Here is a 23,229-nt window from a genome sequence, read left to right on the forward strand (position 1 = left end):
TGTGAGGGCAGGGTGCGTCTAGATTTCTAGGCTAATGTGAGGGAGTTCTCCCCTCCCAAAAAGAGTTGGTTGGGTCCATATCGCCCGTCTTTTCCATAAAGTTTTCTCAGATAGCCTACGGATAGCCGGGCCGGCCCTACAGTAGCCATAAGCGTCAGGAAGGATGGATGTAGAAAGAGGCCAGGAGGGACTGACGGCCAGGTAGAATGCTGCTAAATTTGCCAAGCTTCCAGATTACAGACAAAAGTGGCAACTGGTAAAGAGAGATAGCCTATAGGCCAGGGGTCTCAAACTCCGGCCCGCGTGCCAAATCCGGCCCAATTCCGGCCCGCGACCTATGTCAAAGTAATAATATTATTCGGCCCTTGAGGGTATTTTTAATTGCGATAAACAACGATACTGATTTAAATAGACAACAGATCCAAGTACGGTGACAAATCTCATTTGTACTCTCCTCCACTATTTGCTAGACATCCAGAGCTTGATTCAAACCCAAAATCGCTGCACAAAGTTTTCAGGAAATACTATTACACGCGAGAAACACGAAGACGTGCATTTGTTCGTAATGTCGCGGAAGCGATGCAGGCCATAGTTTTGCACAAATTGAAGCAGAAATAGGCCTACACCAAATGTTGAAAAACGTTGACGTGTGATGAAGTCTTGGGTAGGCTATGTTATTCACCTATTCTGATTCTGATGGAGATATTATATGCCTTTTGGAGATTATGATCGATATTGACAGTGATCACGGTGCGTCTGTGAATGGAGGTGCGTCTTTGCGTGTATACGACGGTGTCCACTATACCATGCTTATTTCGACCCTCTGGCCAACATAGCTTGGAGGTTGCAGTGGTAATCGGGATGATAAGTGTCCGTAATGGACGTGGTACAGACAGCAGGGGTAGTAGAAATAGGGCTCTGAAGAACTACAAAGTTACCCGCGATAGGAACTGATTTGACCAGGACCACTTTATTGTAGGCCTTGTGGATATAGGCTAGTAATAGTTTACTATTGTTGGTATACATCTTAGGCCTACTGTTTTCCTGTTAATTTGTTATGTGGTTAATATGACAAAAAAGAAAGTAAACCTGCTCAAATATGTTCAACTTCCAGTATTTACTGAAAGGTGCATCATTTGAGGTGCTTGCCATCCAGTGGCAAATTAGATGGGTAAATTTACCCCCTTCATAAACTTTTGTTTATACTCAAAGATTTTTACATTTACAGTAGGACTTTATCTCTGACCACTTTCAAGCCATGGCCTTTTGAAATTTTTGATATAAAAATCCAATGGTGTTGCTTTATTAACCCTGACGCCTAGTTTGCCAGGTTTAAAAAAGTTATAAGAGGAAAATATTTTTATTTTAACATTGCATTTTAGGAAATAGCCGTTCTTTTTTTGTATTATTATTCTTTAACACTGACATGGCCCTCCGATCAGAAGACATTGGCAAAAGTGGCCCCCGGCTCAATTGAGACCCCTGCTATAGGCAATGATTAGCCTATTGGCAATGCAATTATTGGGCTAATATTGGACGTTTGTTGTCAAGATATTCGCAAGCAACATATTAAATTACTTAAAATATTAGCCTTTTGTTAAATTGAAGATTGATCTGTGTAGGCCTATGCAATAAAAATTGTAGCCTCTGAGCAGCAGATCAACCAGTCGACCACTGAAAATGATGAGCCCGAAATTAGTGATGAGGAGCCATGACTACAGGGACAAGTAGAGAGGATAATTTATAGTTATTTAATGTAAGAAAGAGCAATTATGCTACATGATAAACCTATATGCCTTGTTTGCTCAGAAGAGGGTGTAGTAAAAGAGTAAGCTAAATCACCAAACAACAATATAGCCTACCCATGCAAAAACATGTAGCCTAAACATTAGTTCAATATGCCTCTTTGTGGAAGCGTGGGATAGGCTACATTTCAAAGGCTTTCTTTCTGTCTTTTTGTTTTTGTTAACTTGTGGAATAGTGGAATATTTTTTGGTAACTTCTCAGTTGAAGTGAATTATAACCTTTACACATTTGTTGAACCATGGTACTAATAAAAACTACAGGATAGTAAGAGCTGAAATGTTGCTTCATTTATCCAATTTCCACCACTATGGAAAACGTGGGCCGGTCTTGGGCCTGAAACTCCCGGGCTGAAAAGTGGCCCCACTCCGGCCCTGATGTCAAGGTATTTATAGGAGGTTACCCTCTCTAAATGAGTGCCATCTATTGTGTGTTCAGAGTGTGACCGTGCCCGTGTGAAATTTAGTTTTCTTGGTATTTAGTGCCAGTTTTAATTTGACTAAAGACTTAAACCCGCCCATCATGACGGAAATATCAGTGATGAGCCCTGCGTCTGAGTTTAGTTTCTATTAAAGTAAAGTCGAGTTCGTATTACACTATGTTGTTTACATTAAACTTTCCCCACATGAAAGATGGTAGCCTTGGCCAAAACCAGGGATGGCTGCACGGGCCTACCGGGCCCAGGCCCAGGCCCAGGGGCCCAAGAGGTCAGGGGGCCCTGAAGCCAAAGCCTTTGCATGGAATCATTGCCTCAATATCAACAAATCAGGATGTAGGCTATGAATCTGATTGAATTTAGTATTGGCCATCCCCAAAATGCACCAGAATACAGGAAATCACATTAAACAAATTAATTTTTTTCTGGGGGAGGACCCCCAAACCCCCCCTCCCACATAAGCAACAATTAGTGGGGGGCCCTTAATACATCTGGGCCCAGGGGCCTGAAAGTTCATAATCCGCCCATGGCCAAAACATCATTCTTGCTTGAGTGTGCAATCAATGCAACCATCCATATTCCCGTGTCACTTCAACAGATGTGTGGTGATGAAACATATATTTTCAGCTTCAATTGAGTTGTCCAGGATCTACCTTTTTTAGCATATGTCACCATGGGATGTGGAAGCCTGCCAAAGCCTTTTTAGTCTTTTATAGACTAAAGTAATATAACATGGATCAAACGTGGTGCATCTGTAGAATTTTGTAAGAATACTTTTGTAAAGAATTCTGTGATAATTACCCACCTAAGACGGAGTGAGAACCTAGGTGCGACAATAGCAGTGGATTACGTCTGCTTTCTGACACACGCAACACTAAAAACACATTGCATCTGTTGCGCGCAGCTATCTCATCACAGACAGCAGCGCGAGCGCATCGAAGATTCCTACGCCAGTCCGTTTCTAGAGGCTCAACCGCGCCAGCGCAAGTGCGCAGGCGCATTCGCACGGGGGAGCCCGCAGCTCGCAGCTTCTGTAGTGCTCAGTGGTACAGACAGAGTCCCCGACTAGCCAGGCAAGGCGCAGCGTTACCATGAGCTTCTCCATCCCACCGACAGATACCCACCCCGACTTTTTCACTTCTGCGACCATCCTCCGCAAAGCGTGCGACCCTGACCAAAGCCTCCCGCCCGCAGAATGCACGGGGGAAAGAGAGGACTGGTGGCACCTCAGAACACTTTTTTGGAAAATATTGTCCGGAGATCAAGTGGTAAGTAATTTCCGTCTGAGTGCGAGACGTTATAAAGTAACGGGAAGGGTGGGAATAGGGTAGGTGGATATGGTGGGGTGTTTTGGGGAGGATTTGGGAAGGAGGGGGATATCTGGGGGCAGGTGTGTGCTGCAGCACAATTTTGCAACATCTCTCTTGTTGGACTGAGGGCATCTTTTGTGATAACGTTGTTGAGCAGTTGTACAATTTATTACGGGAAACGAATATTGTGTGATGTGGTGTGTTGTCAGGGCAAAGCTTCGAGAAGCTGTTACTTTGGAAGTGTCTTACTTTGAGCAAAAAGATACACACTGGTCAGCAAATTATCTTGTTATATTTGAAACTTGGCGTCTACGAGTGGATGGGATGTATAGAAGATTGCGCATCTTAGGCTACTTCACAAATCAGTCCATCAATACAGTTAATTTATTATTTACTATATAAAATGGCAAAGTTCCAACATCAAAGTTTGATATATATATATAGACTTTTCATTACAAATAATGCCTTTTATAATAATACTAATACTACTAATAATAATAATAATAAGTAACAGCTAACAGCAAATAATAACAGCTGCGATGCATTTCTTTATTAAAGGTTTTAGGCTAAGTATGAAAGGTCATTGACGCCACAAGAATAGCCTTTAAGTTACAGTTTCAGATAACTCATGTGCCAGGAAAGAAATGTGTCCATATTTTATTCAGTAAAATATTCTTCTGAAGGGTTTCAAAAGAAGACAGTTCCGTGTGCCCTTCATGATCTGTGAAAATAGCTAAATCATCTATTTCTATTATACATTTATTACACTATTTTTTTTATGCAAATAAAGGAACGAGCAGCAACAAGTCACGTGTAATAATTTGCAAGTATTACGTGTAAACAAACAAAAACATAACTTTTGTCTGTTTGTGCTCAGACAGTGCTGTTAATAGACTAATTGAGAGCCTTAAACCTTTTAACCTTCAGTATAAAACGGTGCTGATAGACATCATCTGTGATCTGCAGCTATATTCTATACAAAAACGACACCAAACCGATTTTGACAGAAAGAGATACAAGTGCGTCTGTTAAAAATGGCTGAGAGACAAATAGTTTGGCTTCAATAAATTATATGAACGGCTGTGTAAGTAGTCCCGATGTTTGGATTCGCAATCCATTGCCTGCTCGCCCCGACAGAAGTTCCGCAAGTGGTCATTATTCTAAGTTCACCAGTAGAGGTCACACATGATCATTGCGCGCAGCAAGGCGCTGCTGCTCTATCCAGTGCGGAATTGTCATAACAATAACACAAAGCAGTTCTAGGTAGCTGATTAAAGTTTAAATGTCGTTATATATTAGATGATCATTTGGACATACAGACATTTATTAGGACATGAGGCTTGTTCTTTTCCCCCTGTTAAACGTATAGGCTAGCTATCTGATATTTTGAACAGCTGGGATAAGACAACGGCAGTCGGCAGGCATTTACAGATAAATTCACTTATTCCTTCACGTATGCATTATACTAGGCAAGAGAGTTTTCTTAGTTGTTTGAGGAATTGTTTATCTTCAATGTCTTAATGTCCCATCGGAGGTAATTGTAAGGGATTCTGTGTTAGTCTGCAGTATGTGACCACCAAAATCACCGGAATGGATGGTACTTGGATAGTTTGTTGTTTTATTCTTCTTTTTAAACATTTAAGTTTTCTCATTCTTTTATGTTCTGTTTATAAGTGAATTGGCATGCCATGCCATTTTGAGCGAACATGGCATTTATACCTACACTGGGCAGATGACCTGATGCGATATGGCAGTGGTATTGAGTCAGCTGGCGTAAGCCACCCACACTGCGTGTGGAGAAGGTGTGGACAGGCGTACTGGGTTCTCATGTGTGTGATGGGTGTGTGTGTGTGTGTTCCACATGTGTTCTTTAGTCCCCCTTTGACCCGTCAGTGCTTCCTGGTGCCCTGTGGAGTGACATTTCGCAGCGTGCCAGGTGGCCTCGCTCAGACCTGCAGGGGCATAACACCCCCCACCCATTGCAGAGTGTGCCTCATACTTAAACAGTATGTTGAATTAAACAGATGTGCTGCATACACTCACATGTAGACGCATGATTGCCTTGGCACCTACTCAGGCACATACACATGCAAGCACACACACACACACACACACACACACACACACACACACACACACACACATACACACACACACACTGACTCGCACATATTGTGGTACATGTGAAGACAAAACCGCACTCTTTCTCTCTCTCAGGCGCACACACACCCACATATCCGCATGGACACACACACACACACACACGTCTATCAGCCCTCTCTGGCCCTAGGCTGTTCCCTCTGTCATTGTGCAATGTTTGGCTTTGAAACGGGGGAGGGTAGGTGGAGGAGGAGGAGGTGCTGATGCTTCCAGTGCCTATCTGCCTCCCCATCTCTTTCTCTCTCTCTCTCTCTCTCTCCAGATCTCTCTTCAGTGTCAGACTGCTCCTACTAATTACAAGCCGTCTGCTCCTCCTCGAGTCGATATATTTGACACTTTCCTTACTTTCCCCCAGGTGTGGGTGAGGCTCGGCTGAACCGTTTTGGAAGCGTGTTGTTGCGCCATGCCCCTTTCTTACCCATGCCCCCCACCCCCCCTTTTTTTTTGTTTTGTCATTGCTCTCGGGAGAATGCTGGCTCTGGTGGTGCCTTCCTTAGCGAGCTAGCAAAGACCTGTCCCCCTGTGTGACCCCCTTCTACCAGAGTGCCTCACTAGTCACCGCCAGGCTCTGGGGGCCAGTTTGAATGGCTAATTATAGCCAAAACTGCTGTGCCTGTAATGGGATTCCAAGGAGGATGTTTTAGCCCATGGCTGCTTGTCAAAGCCGCCCCCCTACTCTACCCATGCCATGCCCCCCCCCCATATATTTCCTTTTCATCCTCTTCCCTCTCTTCCCTCTTGCCGTACAGTGTGCTGCCATGTTTGTTTTGTTTCACGAGGTTGAAAAGTAGCCGACTGGGTTTTTGAGCACAGCAGCTGGAGAGCACTGGCTCTGCTGAGATCAGATCGCATCACATCAGATCAGATGGATCATATGAGACGAAAAGACAAGAGACTGTGTTCCGTGAGGTCAGCAAGTCGTTTTTCAAAAAGAACAAAAAGACAAACATAGTTTTCTTCAGTTAGATGTGCACTACTGGTAAAATGTAGTGACCCTGTCAGCACTGATGCAGTGGTTTGAGGTCTGATGTCCAGTTCTCAGGTTGTGGACCATTGGGTTTTGAAAGATGTGTGCCTGTACTCTAATGCTGCACTAAAGTACAGATGTAATGCATCTAAACTCTTTGAGTTTAATAAGCATACACTATTTTTTTTATCACAATATGTACAGTAAGTACCCATTATTTTAGTTCTATCATCACAGCAGCCACAGGTATAGAGTGATCATGGGACTCAAGAGTTTATCTATAGCTTTGGTTCTCTGTTCCTCATTAATGTAATGGTCAATGAGTGCTCATTATGTGTCAATGGTAAATAGTCTTGGAAATTCAGAGCAAGTTGTCATTTTGCTGTCCTTCTCTGTTAGTGTTACTGAATAGATCTCGGCCTCTCTCTACCTTACACAGACACACACACACAACCTTGCACTTCCCCTTCATAACAAAGCCTTATCACATGGGGGCACCTGGTGAGACATACACAAAAAGCCCTCACAGACAACTTTTCAGTCATTTCGCCATTGTTAATTTCGCTTGTGTTTGTACTCAGACTTTTTAGTGTTGGCAAGGTAGGAAGGGCGCCTAAATTTGTTATTTTCTCCCTCTCTTCTCTTCTCTATTTATTGACAATTGAGGCAAACAGCTGCCAGCAAACAAAGTAGCCTTGATGAGCAAGCAAAATGTTTTTATGTTTTTTTTTTGGATTTTATATGTCTTGTGCTTACATAAAGAGTGCAATTACTCACTGAGCCTTGACCATCCAGACGCCACAGGTAGAGAAACACAAATGCTGTTTGATAAGGGACAGCAGATGGGATGTCATTGGCTGGACAAATAAAGTGATAAATGGACAAACAATCAAATGAATGAGCATAACAAATACTGAAGTGGTCACTTGTTCTCTGAGGAAGGGGTTTAGGCCAGGGAGGGGAGGGGCTTTGTTTGGGTCCTAGTGTTTGGACAGGCACTGTGTGGAGGGGGAGAGGACAGGGAAGGTGTGTGTGTGTGTGTGTGTGTGTGTGTGTGTGCTTGCGTCTGTCTGTTTGTCTGTGTAGTAAGTGGAAGGCTAGCCATTATTATCTTTCTCTCTGTCTCTCTCTCTCTTCGCTATCTCTTTAGCTCCATCCTTCTCTCTCTCTCTCTTTCTCTCTCTCTGGCCGTCGGCCTATGGAACATCTCGGTCCTTTCTCAGGGTTATGTAACTCAAGGCGCCTTGCGTTAGCACCCCCTGCCCGCCACCGGCCATCTGCAAGCAGACTCTTTTGCAACATATCGGTAGGGGACAAAGGAGGGGAGAGAGAGAGAGACAGAGTGAGAAAGAGAGAGAGAGAAGGACAGAGATGATGGGAGGGAAAGGAGAAAGAGAGAGAGAGATGAAGAAAAAGACAAGCTGCAGTTATGTTCCTCACTTAGACATCACAAATGAATGTGCTGCTTTATTGCTGTTTGTGCTCTTTGGGCAGCGCTGTGTCAAAACAGCCTTGCTAATAAAGCAACTTTGAATTTTTGATTTGACTTTGAATCTGAGCTTGAATTAATGAGAAAAGGTCTCCTGAGGTCAAGATTAAGAAGAGAAACTGGTAGACAGATATGAAAGGAGGCAGAGAAGAACCAACTGGAGGGAAAGTCAGGGATGGTAAAGAAGGAGCGTGATGGAGGTGAAGAGAGAGAGAGGGGGAGAGAGAGAGAGAGAGGGGTCAATGAGAGAGAAAAGGAGTGAAAAATGAAGGAGAAGAGGAAGCATGAGGAAGCGAGTGAGAGGGAAAAAAACAGCAAGAGACATAAGCAAGTCTGACAGTGCAAACTGACCGAGAGAAGGATAGAAACGGACAGAGCAAGTGAGTGAGAGAGAGAGAGAGAAACAGAGGGGCAGAGAGAGAGGGAGGGAGGGGGGTGGAGTGAAAAACATGGGGACAGAATGAGAGGAAGTGAATGTGCTTGGTGGAGGAGGAGGAGGAGGAGGAGAGAAGCAGGAACGGTCCTAACGAGTGCGTGTCACCTCTTGTTAGCTCGTGTCAGACAGCGGGAGAGAGCGAGGGATGGGGAGAGAGAGGGGGAGAGAGAGGGAGGGAGGAAGGGTGGGAGGGAGAGAGCCGGACCTCGCAGGGTCCACTCCGTTTGCTCCTGTTTACGCTCGCCTTCAGAGAGTCGCTCCTGCCGAGCTCTACAACTCACTCTCCTGTCCATCATTCACTCTCCATCACTTTCTCCCCTCTCTCTCTCCATCACTCAATTTTCTCTTCCATGTCTCTCCCTCTATCTCTCACTATTCCTCACTTTCCATCTCTCTATATATCTCTCTCACTCTCTCTCCTTCCATCTTTCCCCCACATATATATCTCTCTATCTTCATCCCTCTCTTTCCACCTTTCTCTCTCTCTTGCTCTCTCTTTCCATCTCCCTCTCCATCCCTGCATCTCTCTCCTTTTCTCAATCTCTCCCTTGGCCCCCAAGAGCTACATTCACTGACATAGTAATGTTCCAGGTCTTTTTGTGTGCCTCCAATTAAGGGGCTTGGGGGGGGGGGTCAGTGATGTAAAGGTTTGAATTCAATAAATGAGGGCTAAACCTCTCTTTCTCCCTCTGTCAGAGTCCAGCCAGTCTATCTGTCTCTCCCAGGTTGTGCACCATGTTGTTGATCAATTGAAATGTCTCCCCTTATGATTGCCCTTATGGGCCATAAAAACAACCCAGTATGTTATTATGCAGACTCATGCAGCATGTTGCTTTTGCTAATTGACATGCATAATTGTTAAATGGAAATGATTAGCTTTTGTCAAGGACCTGTTTTTTCTGGTGCTGTTTGTTTTTGTCTGTCTGTAAGCAGGATTATGCAAAAACTACAGGCCCTGTGCTTTCCAAGCATCTCTTTAGTTGTTACTGTCTCAAAGAGCTGGCTTAGAACCTGTCCAGATCTGGGCTAGATCAATTATGGATACAGAGCCAATGACCATCGAGTTTTATTCCCCAATAGAGAACACCATTGAATGGCTCAGCAGTGCTTGGGTTGTTTTCAGACAAGATTCAGATTCAGATTTTTTTGTTATTTATGATCTGGTGAATGATCTGGTTATGTCTCACACAATTAAAGTTCAGTCTTATGTGGGGGAATGAACAATGGTCTAACTTTTGACAGATATCACAAATACCACAACACAACACAGTCACAATTATTTTGTCTCAGAGTTTAGACAAAATAAAAAGCAACTGTTTGGAGTGCTCATGTGGATACTAACTACATAATGTAGCATGCAGGTGAGGTGAGGTGTCTGTTAAACTCTGATTTGCCCCACTTCAAACAGGAAGTCCTGTCATGTGCAAACTGCAGCCGGTTCCCGCTTGCTTGTTTTGAAATATGATGTCAGCAGGAGTCAGCTCATATGCAGATAATTTGTTTGCAGAGCATCTCTTCTGCTCGAGTAATGGGTTTGAATGCTGAAGTGGGGCGAATGCAATGCTGTAATTGAGCTGAGCGAGCAAGAGGGTTTGTGTGAGTCAGAGTGAGTGTGTGTGTGTGTGTATATGTGTCTGTCTCTCTCTTTATTGGAGTGTGTGTGTGTGTGTGTGTGTGTGTGTGTGTATATATGTGTGTGTGTGTGTGTGTGTGTGTGTATCATGTTGGTATATCTGTCACTCTGTCTTGCTTTCTTTCTGTGCGTATGCTCTCTCTCTGTGTTTGTCAGAGAGAGAGAGAGAGAGAAGGAAAGATTGAGGAAGGTAGATATTATGAATGTGTTTGGAGCTGATCCTTGCAAGTTTGTATAGCTTTTTTGGGGGGGAAATGTGCGTTATAGACGTAGCTTGCCTCATTACTGTCTCAGATAGAGATGGGTTTCACTTTCCACCCGAAATTAGTGCTGAGGTTAGCACGGGTGCTCAGCGCTACAATCACACCCACACAGCCCCCCACCCGCCCCTCACCCAGAGATGCCACAAGGCAGAGAGGCGAGAGAGAGACGCCATGATGTCCTCCAGTGTCCTCCAACATCTCCAACGTTGTGCATTAGCTGCTTTCGGACATAGGTATAAGTCAGCATGTTCTGCGGATATCAAGCAGTTGGGCCGTATATCTGAACAACATATCCCGACATTTGGAACTCCGAACTTAAGCGGCTCTTACAGTACTCCCCTCCTAGTATACATTATGTAAATGAACTCATGTCTGAACGAAGTGAAGAACATGCGGATATTCTGTTCATGTGCATGTTCAATCACATTCAACCTGTTCAACCATGCGGGGATTCTGTTTGTGTGCGTCGGTGTCGTCAGTGTCCGCATAATGTCTGTATGTAAGCATTATATCTGAATCACCCAAAGGATCGGACATCCGTTTGGCAAAGATCCACATACAGTGCAGAGGACATATCTGAAAACAGTTTTAGTCTGGAGGCGTGTAGGAGTATTTGTGCATTGTTGTCTGTGTGCACATGTGCACTTTTGATTAACCATGTGCAAAGGACGGGTCTTATAAACCGCCCACAAGGGAGCTGGCGTTGTCTGCTTTTCTTTTTTGTGTTTATTTATTTTGTTTTGGCACCACGCATTACTGTATCTTTCATGCCAGGCAATATGCCACCTATTCAGAGCACACGATAAGCATCGCAGCGGAACGAAGGAATGGACTGTGCCCACAGCCGACTCGCTATTTGCCTCACTCCCTGCATCCCTCCATCACTGCCTCTGTCTCATCCTCTCTACACACACACACACACACACACACATACACACACACACACACACACACACACACACACACCCTCTGCCCTCCGACTCCCAGGACCAATGTGTGAGCCTTCTCTTTTTCGCCGGGGTTATTTTAGGTTACAGATGCAGAGAATTAGCGAGGCAGCTCACAGGAGAGAGAGAGAGAGAGAGAGAGAGAGAGAGAGAGAGAGTTGAGTGTGCGAAAAGCAGCTAATTTGAATGCTAAGTTAGGAGAGGAGGATGCCTTCGCCTGAAGCGATTGGCAGATGGGAAGTTTTGTTGTTTTCCCAGAGAGGGTCAGTAAGGTAGTGTTTCAGACCCATTTTGGCAGGAAGACCCATATGCTGAAGTTAGAGATCTTATTATCGCACCTTGTCTATTTTCTGCTCGTACGTGGATGTTTGAGCATCTGTTTTGCTGGGTGGGAAACAAGACAGTGTTCCTTGTCTATTTGGTGGGAAACCAGACATTGTTGGTGTTCTGATCTGTTTTGTTGTCTGTCTGTGCTGTTCATGCCAGCCTTCCTTAGTTGTGTTTGTGTACACACTGCTAACTGTCTGTGCTCTAATGTTTGAACTAAGCATTGATCCGTGGTAGACCTGATGGCCAAGGCAGCGGATCGGTCCTATTTTAGCCTCGGGCACAGTAAACTTAAGTCAATACAATCCTCACATAAGCATCCTCTCATATCTCCTTAGTGCAATCACTGTACATATTGAAAACAAGTCTCCACTTGTTTTAGTAGATATCTACATTGAGTAGGTATTAAATGCAACAGTCCCTACGGCTATTCAGAACGAAATGGTGGTGTGGCAGACATGACTGATAAGTTTACGCTGGATATCACTGGTGCCTTTCACTGTAATGAGCGAGATTGAACAAGCCTTTCTTCAAGACCTTAGCCTCTGAGTGTGTGCTGACAGGACTAATTACTGCGCCTCAGCTTTGCTGGCCCTCTGGCTCACTCGTGTGTGGAGAATCTGAATATAACACCATAACACAGGCTCTCACATAAAAGAGAGAGAAAATGAGAAGTGATGATTTGCTGAAAGTAAGGAAGAGGGTGAGGATACAACTGCTAGCCCATGACAAGGCGACTCATTGTTGTCATCCTCTCTTTCTTCTCTGTTTTCTCTCTCTCTCTCACTCTCTCCAATTCTTTCTTCCATTTCACCTCTTTCATTCTCTCTGTCTTTCTCACTTCCTCTCTCTCTAACCACTGTCACCTCTTTTCTCTTTCTCTCTCCCTTTCTCCCCCTCTCTCCATATATTTCTCTGTCTCCATCTCTCTCTGTCTCTCTCCATCTCTCTCTTTTTCTCTCTTTTTCTTCGCTCTCTCTCCTTTTCTCTCTCTCTCTTTGGGTGGTGGATCTGGGTCGCTGGGGCCCCGGGGCTGGACTCCTACTACCACTCTCCTGGCCCTTGACCCTGGAGGCCGCGTCTGTGGAGCAAAAGGCCTGGTAATGAGAGCCGGGGAGGACAGTACCTCCAGGGGGCCATCAGACTGCTTTAGTCTGCACTGCCTGTAGTGAAGAAACAGGATGGAGAGAGAGAGAGAGAGAGAGAGATAGAGAGAGAGAGAGAGAGAGAGAGAGAGATGGATAGATGGAGGTAGGCAGATAGGAGGAGAGAGAAGGACAAAAGCAGCAGAGTTATAGTAAGAAATATAAACGAGTGAGAAAAAGAGATGGATAAACAGAGGGGAGGAAATGAGTAACCTGACCCTAGCCAGATGAATTTCGCTCCGCCTAGCTCCACTCACCCATCTGGAACCGATCCATTGAAATGTTGCTTCAGAAGGCTGGACCTAATCAAAAAATGCTTGCATATGATTGAATAAGCCACTTGTCCATCATCTATTGACGTGCTACTTCAACCACTCACATCGAAGCCAACCCGTGACGCTGATAACAGTCTCACAGTCGCTTCTACGCTATGTCACATCTATGAAACTCCCGCCCTGCGTCCTGATTCGCTAAACCATAAAGTTGGTTGGAGAAATCACTCTCAATGGAAGAGGTTCCAGATGGATGTGAGTGAAGCTAGGCGGAGCTAAGCGGAACGACATTCATCTGGCTAGGGCCAGGTTAGGAAATGAGAGGATTAGAGATAGACCAACAGACTGAGGGACAAGGACGTAATAAAAGAAGGAGCATGAGAGAGAGAGAGAGAGATGGAAAGAGGGAGGAACTAAAAGGGTGAGGGGAATGAGAATAGAGATGAGGGAGTGAAAGAGAGAGGGAGTGTAAGAGGCCAAGAGTATTAGAATCTATTCAGCCGGAGAATGTTGCAGCCACCCCCATTTAATGGCTGTGTCAAATGCCCCTCATTCGCTCTCTGCTTTTTCCTCGCTGTCTCACTCTTTCCCCCCCTGATCGCTCCATTCCCCTCACCCCACCACCCCACCACCACTCTGTCAGCGAGCTGCTTGAGAGAGAGAGAGAGAGAGAGAGAGAGAGAGAGAGTGTGTGTGTGTGTGTGTGTGCAGAACTGTGTGGACATGCCAGAGCATCAGAGAAATAAATGCAGGAAGATAGTGATATACTTTTGTGTGTGTGTGTGTGTGTGTGTGTTAGGGCAGTTTAAAGATAAGATAAAACTAGATGTACCGCATAGCGGTACAAAATATGACCGCCGCTCAGTCCTGTACATCCGTTCCGCGAAAAGAAATCACACTTCAATTTGTCTCCATATTTTACTCCATCCCCCACTCTTGAAACTTTTGTGTAGGCCTATGCTTGTTTGGCATGCATGAGTGTGTGTGTGCGGCTGCACAGAAAGTAGCTTACTGGTGCTGAAAAGGTGAATAGATTGTAGAATAGCCAAAGAAGATGTAGCATTGTTATAAAACCTTTAAAATCTCTAAACAATCACAAGTAGGGCAGTTCATCACAGTTCATCCATTGCAACTGGATTGATAAAAGGTCACTTACACCTGTAGGCTACATTGTATTTGGGAAAAGCAAAAGGTATCAGCATAATGTTATTTATTTATTTATTTATTTATAAACAAAAACATCTCTGTCCGTTCCATGCCGTTTTCAACAGCTATCAAAAACAAAGGTCATTTTTGGATGGATGGATTTTTTGTGAATGTTTCTTCTTCTACATAAGATTTTAGTCATCTTTAGTTCATGTGATACTTTATTGTCAATGCACAAATAAGTAACAGTAGTCTGAAACGTTATTGTTAATGCACAAATTAAGTAACAGTAGTCTGAAACGTTATTGTTAATGCACAAATTAAGTAACAGTAGTCTGAAACGAAATGCTGTTTTACATCTAACCAGTGGTGCAAATAACTGACATGTCCAAATGGGCCTTGATGAAATGCGTCGCTAGACTGTTCACATCTTAACGGGCCAAAGTTGAAGAGCTGTTGTCCGTTATTGTTCGTGCAAATATAGGCTGATTCATGTTCCCTTGCATTGTGTAACTGAGGTCCATGGCTAGTCTGGCTTTCACCAGACCAAGCTCAATCTTTTAAAAAATCAAAAAATAAATAGCGGGCAGATAAGGCTTGGTTCACCCAGCCTAGTCCATAGGCACCCGATATTGTTTAATTTTCCGATTGAGATATCCACGCTCTGGCTATTCTAAATGCACAAATGCATCAGAGAGTTATGACAAAACTGTAACTAACAAACTAGATCCTAATAGAAAGCTGTTAGCTTCCCTACAGGTAGGCTTATAAGGTAGGCCTATTTACAACATAAATTGTCAATAGGCTATGCTGGCGACACAAATAAAATCTCCTTTGGAAACCAATGGCTCACCGCCTTACAGTATCAAGCGGACTTAAACTGCCATATCGTGGCGAAAAGTTGTAATAAAATTCACGCAGCTCCATGAGTCAAGGAAAGCGCGAATGAAGTAGCCACTTCTAAATGGGACCCACTACACAGTAGCTTAAGCTTAAGGTGTGTTACTAAAGCAGCCATAACGAAATGAAGGTGTCATTGTTTGGATACTTCACACACACGTGCTTTTTAATTTCACAGACTACAACTACCAAGCTGGAATCAAAGCACATCGATTCCCCTCTCACACCCTGCACGCACTTAAAACAAAATAAACAGGCGTCTCAGTCTCACCATGTATAGGCAAAACTGTATCAGACCGGTGTAACGTTGGTAAATCTTTCATTGCACAGAATGATTTTCGTAGCACGTGCAACAAATGATAGTCGAAAGATACAATTACAGTGCTGCTATCAATTTGCTTGGTATAACCGCATTTATAGTTTTCTACAAATGCAATCAATCAAATTGGCCTCCATCACTCAACCAACGCTAACGGTAACATTACCTAGGTCCTTATTGATATTATAAGATTAAAGGAACCATATGTAAGAAATGTAATTCAATTAATCATAAAATGGCCCTGATTTGTCACTAGACATTAGGAAATCATGCTAATTTCAAATACTTATATCACTGACAACAGTAGTCCGGCCAGGATATAGTCATTTAAAAAAGTGAAGTTGCAGCCCTCAACTGATGTTGATGTTTACATATTTGTGTTTTAGCTTGATTCGCCACCCTCCACCTATCTAGTAATCACAAAGTCAGTAGTGTTTCGGCATATGGGTTGCCAGCTCTGCTCTAGTTACCACATCTGCGGTGTACACCGCTCTACAGTATTTTGAAAGTGATTGTAGTACCAGTTTTGGCCAAAATCCTACATACGGTTCCTTTAACGTACCTGCAGTAAAAACCAAGCATGTCCGATAAACATCCTCAGATTTATTTCGGCTTCAAGAAGAAATGGGAATTACATTTCATGTGAACATCGTCCTATCCTTATTAGACGTTCTCTGCGGTAAACTACAGTCCTTGTAGAAGCATCTTGTTTTTCCAACCTACTTTTAACTTCCAACAAAAATACGTCTCACTGCAACGATGCGCCATCTAGTGGACAAACGACTACTTATCGCCAATACTGGAAATGCAGCCATGATGATGATGATGAATATTTATTTTGGCTTTCTTTTAATCCTACTGAATTTGTAATTATGTATCGGCCGTTCTAAAATCGATAGTATGTGGGTGCCTGTGTGTGTGTGCATGTGTATATGTGTGCACCGCCATCTACAGGCCAATGAGTGTACAGTCACTAAATGTACACATAACCTAATTTTTTTAGACCCCCCCAACTGAAGATAGGGGCGATTAAAGCAGAATAATATTGCATTTTCATTTTTTACCGGGGGGGTGCAAATCACAAATGAGTGATTATGGGCCAGGTTGATGTGGGCCCTTGAGACCAACATACCATAAAAGATTCATCCTCAGTGCCACGGTTCAGGTAGTTATTTAGGAAAAACTGCTTTTTTTGCGGTTCGGGGGGCCCAGCATGGGGGGAGGGCGAAACAAATGTTTTCCTTTAAAGTCTAGTGGGGCTACATACCCACCAAATTTCATGTGCCCCGGTGGTCCCGGGTATCGTTAACAAAAAATTCAGGAAGTAGATGACGGGAAGAAAAAAAAAAAAAAAAAAAAAAAACTTTGACAATCCCTATATGACCGCGGCGGTCATAATAATTTCATTGAGCTGCACTTTTTACTCACACAGCCTTTCGTCGCCCAGTCCGCTCTCTCTCGTAACGAGCCCGCTGCTCCTCCATGTGCATTTAACAAAATATTCACGATTGTTGAAGGATTGTTGTTGCCACATACAGTAGAAGCACTGCATAGAACACAGTGGGCTAAATTGCTATTAAATCATCATGACCATCGTGACCATGCTGCTCAAATTTGATCAAAACTGCTGCATTAAAGTTAAAGTAAACTCTGCTAAGGTCTTATCACACAACATAGTACATTGAGGAGACTACTAACTTAAGTTACAGTATGCGATCAAGTATCTCAAAGCTAACGTTAGAATACTGTTTGGATGTCAAGTTTAGCATGCTTACTTGCAGCTGCTTGTATTCGTTATGTCTGAATGTTTGCAAAATCCCGATGTAAATGGAAAAAGTGTTTTCCAAGACTCAAAAGTGCTTGTCCAAAGGAGAAGTACTAACTGTTATTTGAACTAACTACTTATGAATTGCATCCACACATCAGCAGCCTTTTAACTGTGTTAATGTTAATTGCAAGGATTCCCACACGAACGTCTTAAAATGACAGGCACTCAATTAGACACTGCTGAACTTTATTTCTATTGCTACCTCTGACTAAGAATGCATTACTTTGCACTTGTATAGTCTTTTATTTTCGAATCGGACTGAAAAAATGAATCGTTAGATTAATCGATGCATCGAAAAAATAATCGCTAGATTAATCGTTTAAAAAATAATAGTTTATCCCAGCCCTAGTGTGTGTGTACTGTATGTGTGTGTATGTGTGTGTGTGTGTGTGTGTGTACTGATATTTATGCCTAACTGGAGACTCCGTTTTATGTCCCTCCGCTTCCCTCTCCCCCCGCCACAAATGGTGCCCTGATTTGTTTCCAAAGCTGTGCCATGTTGTCCTCTTTTGTTTGGCTATTTTTATCCACATATTTTTATACAGCTGACTCCTGACTGCATCAGTGGGGATTGGTTAGTGGAGGCTGGTGGCAAAAGTAACGGCTTTTTTTGTCCCCCTAACGTGCTCGTGATATAATAGGCATGCCGCCTCGGAGGACTGGGCCACAGCTGCTAATCAGAGGTTTGGGGAGGCCAGGGGTGGACGGAGCTGTGGTGTGGTGTGTGTGGTTTTTTTTTTCTCTCTTCCAGCTGCACCTGGACCATCTTCAGTGCTATGAGTAGATGTTTTTTGTTAGATTCAGTTAAGGTGGCAATTACCTCAGTCTCTTGGCTTTGGGGATGCTCTGGAGGAATGTGCCCTCTGTTAGTCCACACAACAATGGCATAGTGGAACGTGTGTATGTGTGTGTGTGCATGGGTGTGTGTGTGTGTGTGAGTGTGTGTGTGAGAGTGTGTGTGTGATTGTGTGTGTGTGTGTATGTGTGTGTTTGCATGGGTGTGTGTGTGTGTGTGTGTGTGTGCATGGGTGTGTGTGTGTGAGAGTGTGTGTGTATGTGTGTGTGTGTGTGTTTGAATAATGTGTACTGCATTCTCAAATGCACCAAAAGTTAGACTGTGCATAAAGAGAGAGAGAGGTTCAGTTCCAGGCGTGTACTTTAATACTCTTTCTCTCTATCTTTCATACTCTCTTATTATTCTAATACTCTTTCTCTCTATTGTTTCTGTGAAATTGATTTATGCTTGGCATAGTAATTTCATTTTTTATTTTATTTTTAGCAACATTCTTATGTCAAATTAGATTTATATTACCTGCCGAGGAGAAGTCTAGTTGTTAGTGCTGCCAAAGTCTCTCTTGGGTATTTGCTGAATATTCCATTAGATTCATCACGGAACAGCCTGATGTTTTCTTGTCCATCTGCCAAGGGAGCCGAGCCTTTAATCCAATACTGTATACTCAGGAACTCTATCGGATACGCTCATCAACTGCTTTCTTAAATTCATACACACTATCTGAAATTAGATTGTTGCGTTTAAAGCAACACTATGCAACTATTTTTCACTTTCTGAGGTATGCTTGAGCCAACACGCTTTGGTAACATCTTCAAATGAATTTTGATGGTATATAATCAGGACAGATAAACACATGTGTTGTTCATGTTCTTCGTTACCATCCAAGATATCCACTTTGCAATTCTGTGCTGAAACACACTGCAAAAAGGAAAGAAAACCGCTGCTGACTGTATTGTCAAAAGACAACTATTAGCATGTTAGCAAACTTCTAGAAGTGCTAATAGGATCCTGGGTGGTGTCTTTTAGGTAACACAGCATGCATAGTGCTGCTTTAATTGAAAACTCCCTTAGTAAGAGCGTTTAATTTATTTGTTTTGTATGTGTTTTTATTTATTTTTGGTCCAGAAACCAGTTTCCTCCTGGGGAATGCCCAGATCGTGGAATGGCCTGTAGTGTACAGTAATGACGGATTCTGCAAGCTGTCTGGCTACCACAGGGCAGAAGTCATGCAGAAGAGCAGCACCTGCAGGTAAGTGGCTCCTGACCCTGTCCGTTATCCATAAGACCCGCCTCTTTTCCTTTGAGAAGTACAAATCAGAGATATTCTACAGTAAAGGGGGAGATATATTTTCCTATTCATGAAAGGGTAATGGCTAACAGGCTTTATGTTGGGTCTTACTGTAAGCTGTGAATATCCCTGTGAGACACTGTGGTACCAGTTCTCTGGCGTAATATGACTGTAAAAAGAGGGTTTAAAAGACCATAGCTTTCTCGTCATCTTTAACTCTTTTATGTTCTTAATACACTAGTTTACAGAATTTAAATTCTCAAAACGGTTTGTTCAAATTCCATATCATCTTATCACTTGTGAACATCATTAAAGCAGTTTCTCCCTATCTTGAACACATAGCAGTGCTTTAGTGCATCCATGGCACTGTACAAATGTCTGCTGTTTTTTTTTTAAATGTTCAATTGATAGTCATGTTGGTCAAAATGCACTACAGTATACTGGTTCCATGTTGAATAGTCCTACCCCATAAAACAATTTGGCCTTATTTCATCGCTTGTGTCCTTACATGAAAATATGTTGAACTAGTTGTCATAACTAGTTGTCATAGTCTGTCTAGCAAATATATATGTGACCTGACAGACAGGAACGTCAGGATGTATAGAAAGATGTACAGTGGTGCACAGTTCTGATCAAGGGGTGTTTTACTGTATATTGGTCATTTTTCATTTGCACAATGCTGTAAAAGGCTTTGTTTTCTTTATACTGTCACGAATGTCTGTCAACAGAAAAAATCATTTTGATTGCACTGACAGTTTAATTGATATAAATATTAGCTTTTGAGGCATAAACAAAGCATGTCGAGCAAGATTACTTTTGCAGGTAATCCACTATGCGCTGCAGTTTGCTGTAATTGTTTTGAGAAATGCACTAACTGTTGTGCAAATGATGATTTGAGAAATGCACCAAAGCATAGTACAGTGGCACTTTATTTCGATAAAGAGACGTAACAGATGGTTTGTTGACATTCAAGTTCAGTCTTTCAAACTGTTGTTGAACAATTATCAATCGTCACCTTAACCAAACCCAACCAGTAACCCTATCCATATGTTTCAGAGTGTCATCATATAGCTTGTTTATAATCTGAGCATCTATAGATAGTCTAAAGGAGTCATTCCGTGTGAAATCACCCAATTTCAGCAAAATTTGGCAGGTGACCCTCTCCAAAAAAATCTGGAAAAATTCACAGGTGTTTGTATACCAAACCTATGCATAGATCTTAAATAGTATATCTGTATAACTAATCATTGCAAAACTACAGCCCTTTGAAACTTCAAGTCATATTAAGCATCATGGTGAACAATCCTTTTTGTTCAACTTCCAACATTATTGGCTCTTTTGGTATTTCACACACATTAGTGAAACTATGTGAATAGAAGTACATTTTCCTGTTAAATTAAAAAATCCAGTCAGATCAGACATATCTTGTGTACTTTCCCCTCTGCAAAGCTCTGAAAATGGCTATAAATTCATTAAAGACATCATCACCTTTGAGGGCTTCTCATTCAAAAAGTATGTGACACAACTTCATCAGATTTTTTTCCCACTCATATATGGATTATAAGGTCATGTCCATGAATTAACATTGGTTGGTATCATTATCATATTTTCAGAGCATTTTTTTAAAAATGAATTTGTGTCACATACTGTTTGAATGAGAAGCCCTCAAAGGTGATGATGTTTTTTCACATAATGAATTTATAGCCATTTTCAGAGCTTTGCAGAGGGTGAATTACACAAGATACACCTGATTTGATTGGATTTTTAGGAAATTATACTTCTATTCACATAGTTTCACTAATGTGTGTGAAATACCAAAAGAGCCAATAATGTTGGAAGTTGAACAAAAAGGATTTTTCACCACAATGCTTAAAATGACTTGAAACGTCAAAGCTCTGTAGTTTTGGAACCATTAATGATATAGATATACTATTTAAGATTTATGCATAGGTTTGGTCTGTGATTTTTTCAGATTTTTTTGGAGAGGGTGACCTGTCAGCCACTGGGTGATTTGACACGGATTAACCCTATAGTCTGTAAGTGTGACTGCAAGTACTGGCTGAAGAAGTTACTGTATATGAAAGCTGTGCTGGGCTTTTACTCTATATCTCCTGTTCTTTGCCATTTGACAAAGGCTGAACGAAGCACAGCATGAGCACAGCAGTGCAAGGACAGGAGGGGTGTTATTCTGCACTGTCAGAGTGCAAGAAAATTATCCTTCATTTGGATCCCAACCCATAGCTGCTCAGAAAGTCTTTGAAAAACCTGAAATAGCTTTGCAGCCCTTGGAGGAGGTGACATGATGGATGTGTGATGTGGAGCTGCTGATATGTGCTGTGCAAGTTAAGAAAGAGCCCAGACAGACAGACACACAGACAGGCAGGCAGGCAGATAGACAGGCAGGCAGGCTAATGTGTAGCTATAGCCTGAGCCAACGACAATAAGAATGAAATTACATTCTCATTCACATGGGTTTATGGAATCAGGGAAGGAGAAAAAAGCATACTGGTACATGCAGTTGTTGTCTTGAATATACACAGGTCTACACACAGTGCAGCACTGCTCATTATTCAGCATGGAGATCCTATATGGGGCTATGGCACTGAGGAGCTAACGTTAGTCTTTAGGTACATTGTTTATCATTTGATGCCAATGAATAACAACAAGCCCAGCTAATGAGCAGGATTTTTCTTGCCAATGCTTGAAATCTAGCCATAAGTGTATATTTGGTATGGATAATAGATGCTAAGGATGTGTTCCATGAGTTTGTGTTTAGCACAGATTCACCTTAGATTCCCTGATGTGTAGATTCCCTTCAGTAAGAAAAGCCTTTATCTCCTCAGTCTGCTCTGTGTGCTGCTGGACCTGGATGCCACAGGCACACCTTCCCCACGCATGTCCTTCTTTCTTTCTTTGTTTCTTTCTTTCTTTGTTTCTTTCTTATCTTCATTTCTCCCTTTCTTTCTTTCTTTCATCCTTTCTTTTTATTCCACTCTTCCTTCTCTCCAATGACAGACCTCCCACTGTTCCCGCCCCCAGAGCCATCACCTGGAGGCTTGTTAATGCGCGATAGGCCCTTGGTGCTTCCAATCACTCCCGCACAGGAATAGTAACACCAACCCACTTGCGAAACGCCAGCCAGCTCTTGCCTGATGGTCCACTGCGTGGTGGTGCGTTGTCAGGGGGATGCCAGGAGAGGGTGTGATGGTAGGAGGGTTCTGTCAGATAAACACGCTGGGAGGCACTAGTAGGAAGTGATAGTGTACACTGCTAGCTAACGTATACCGTCGAAACCTCCGGCAAGCTCCCACCTGGCTCCACTGGGGGAGGCGAGGGCTGGGCTTGTGTTATGTTTCCGTGCCTCAGGGACCGACGGAGGTGGGTTTGTCTTATGTTTTCTGTGCCTTAGGGTTAAGGACTGATGGAGGTAGAGGTAATTGGAAGGGTGGAGGTGCGGTGAGTGAGTGGGTACGGCTTTACGCTAAGCAAATCATTAGCAAGCGTTGCTGCTTAATTAGTTAACAGAAACTACTCCTGTGCTAAAAAGCCAGAGGTAGGCTTATGACAAGCAGGCTTGTTTATTAGGACAGTAGCAACGTGGTGTAATTATCTTGCATTTTTACAGTTGGAGAGTCTAAACATGGCTCTTCTGACAAAAAATCCTCAAGTACAAAAGCATCATCTATGGTCTGTAACTTAATAAAGGACAAACAAATTTGACAGACTTGAAGTGCAGACCAACACACACTCTCACCTCCGCACTTCTG

At 42.9% G+C, this 23,229-nt stretch overlaps 1 protein-coding gene across 2 annotated transcripts in view; it reads left to right on the forward strand.

The window, feature by feature from the left end:
- The first annotated feature begins 3,434 nt into the window (after positions 1–3,434).
- The window catches only part of kcnh5a (potassium voltage-gated channel, subfamily H (eag-related), member 5a), a 127,229-nt gene continuing 107,434 nt past the window's right edge, over positions 3,435–23,229 (forward strand). For both annotated transcript variants that reach the window (XM_076272142.1, XM_076272143.1), the window contains exons 1-2: positions 3,435–3,507; positions 19,300–19,423. In XM_076272142.1, coding sequence (XP_076128257.1) covers positions 3,435–3,507; positions 19,300–19,423 — 197 coding nt within the window. The remainder of the gene's footprint in view (positions 3,508–19,299; positions 19,424–23,229) is intronic.

This window comes from Alosa pseudoharengus, unplaced genomic scaffold, assembly GCF_046254945.1.
Source record: "Alosa pseudoharengus isolate Yale_2024_CS ecotype anadromous, Long Island Sound unplaced genomic scaffold, YU_APseudo_1.1 YU_APseudo_1.1_scf_7, whole genome shotgun sequence".
In the NCBI taxonomy this organism is placed as follows: Eukaryota; Metazoa; Chordata; class Actinopteri; order Clupeiformes; family Clupeidae; genus Alosa; species Alosa pseudoharengus.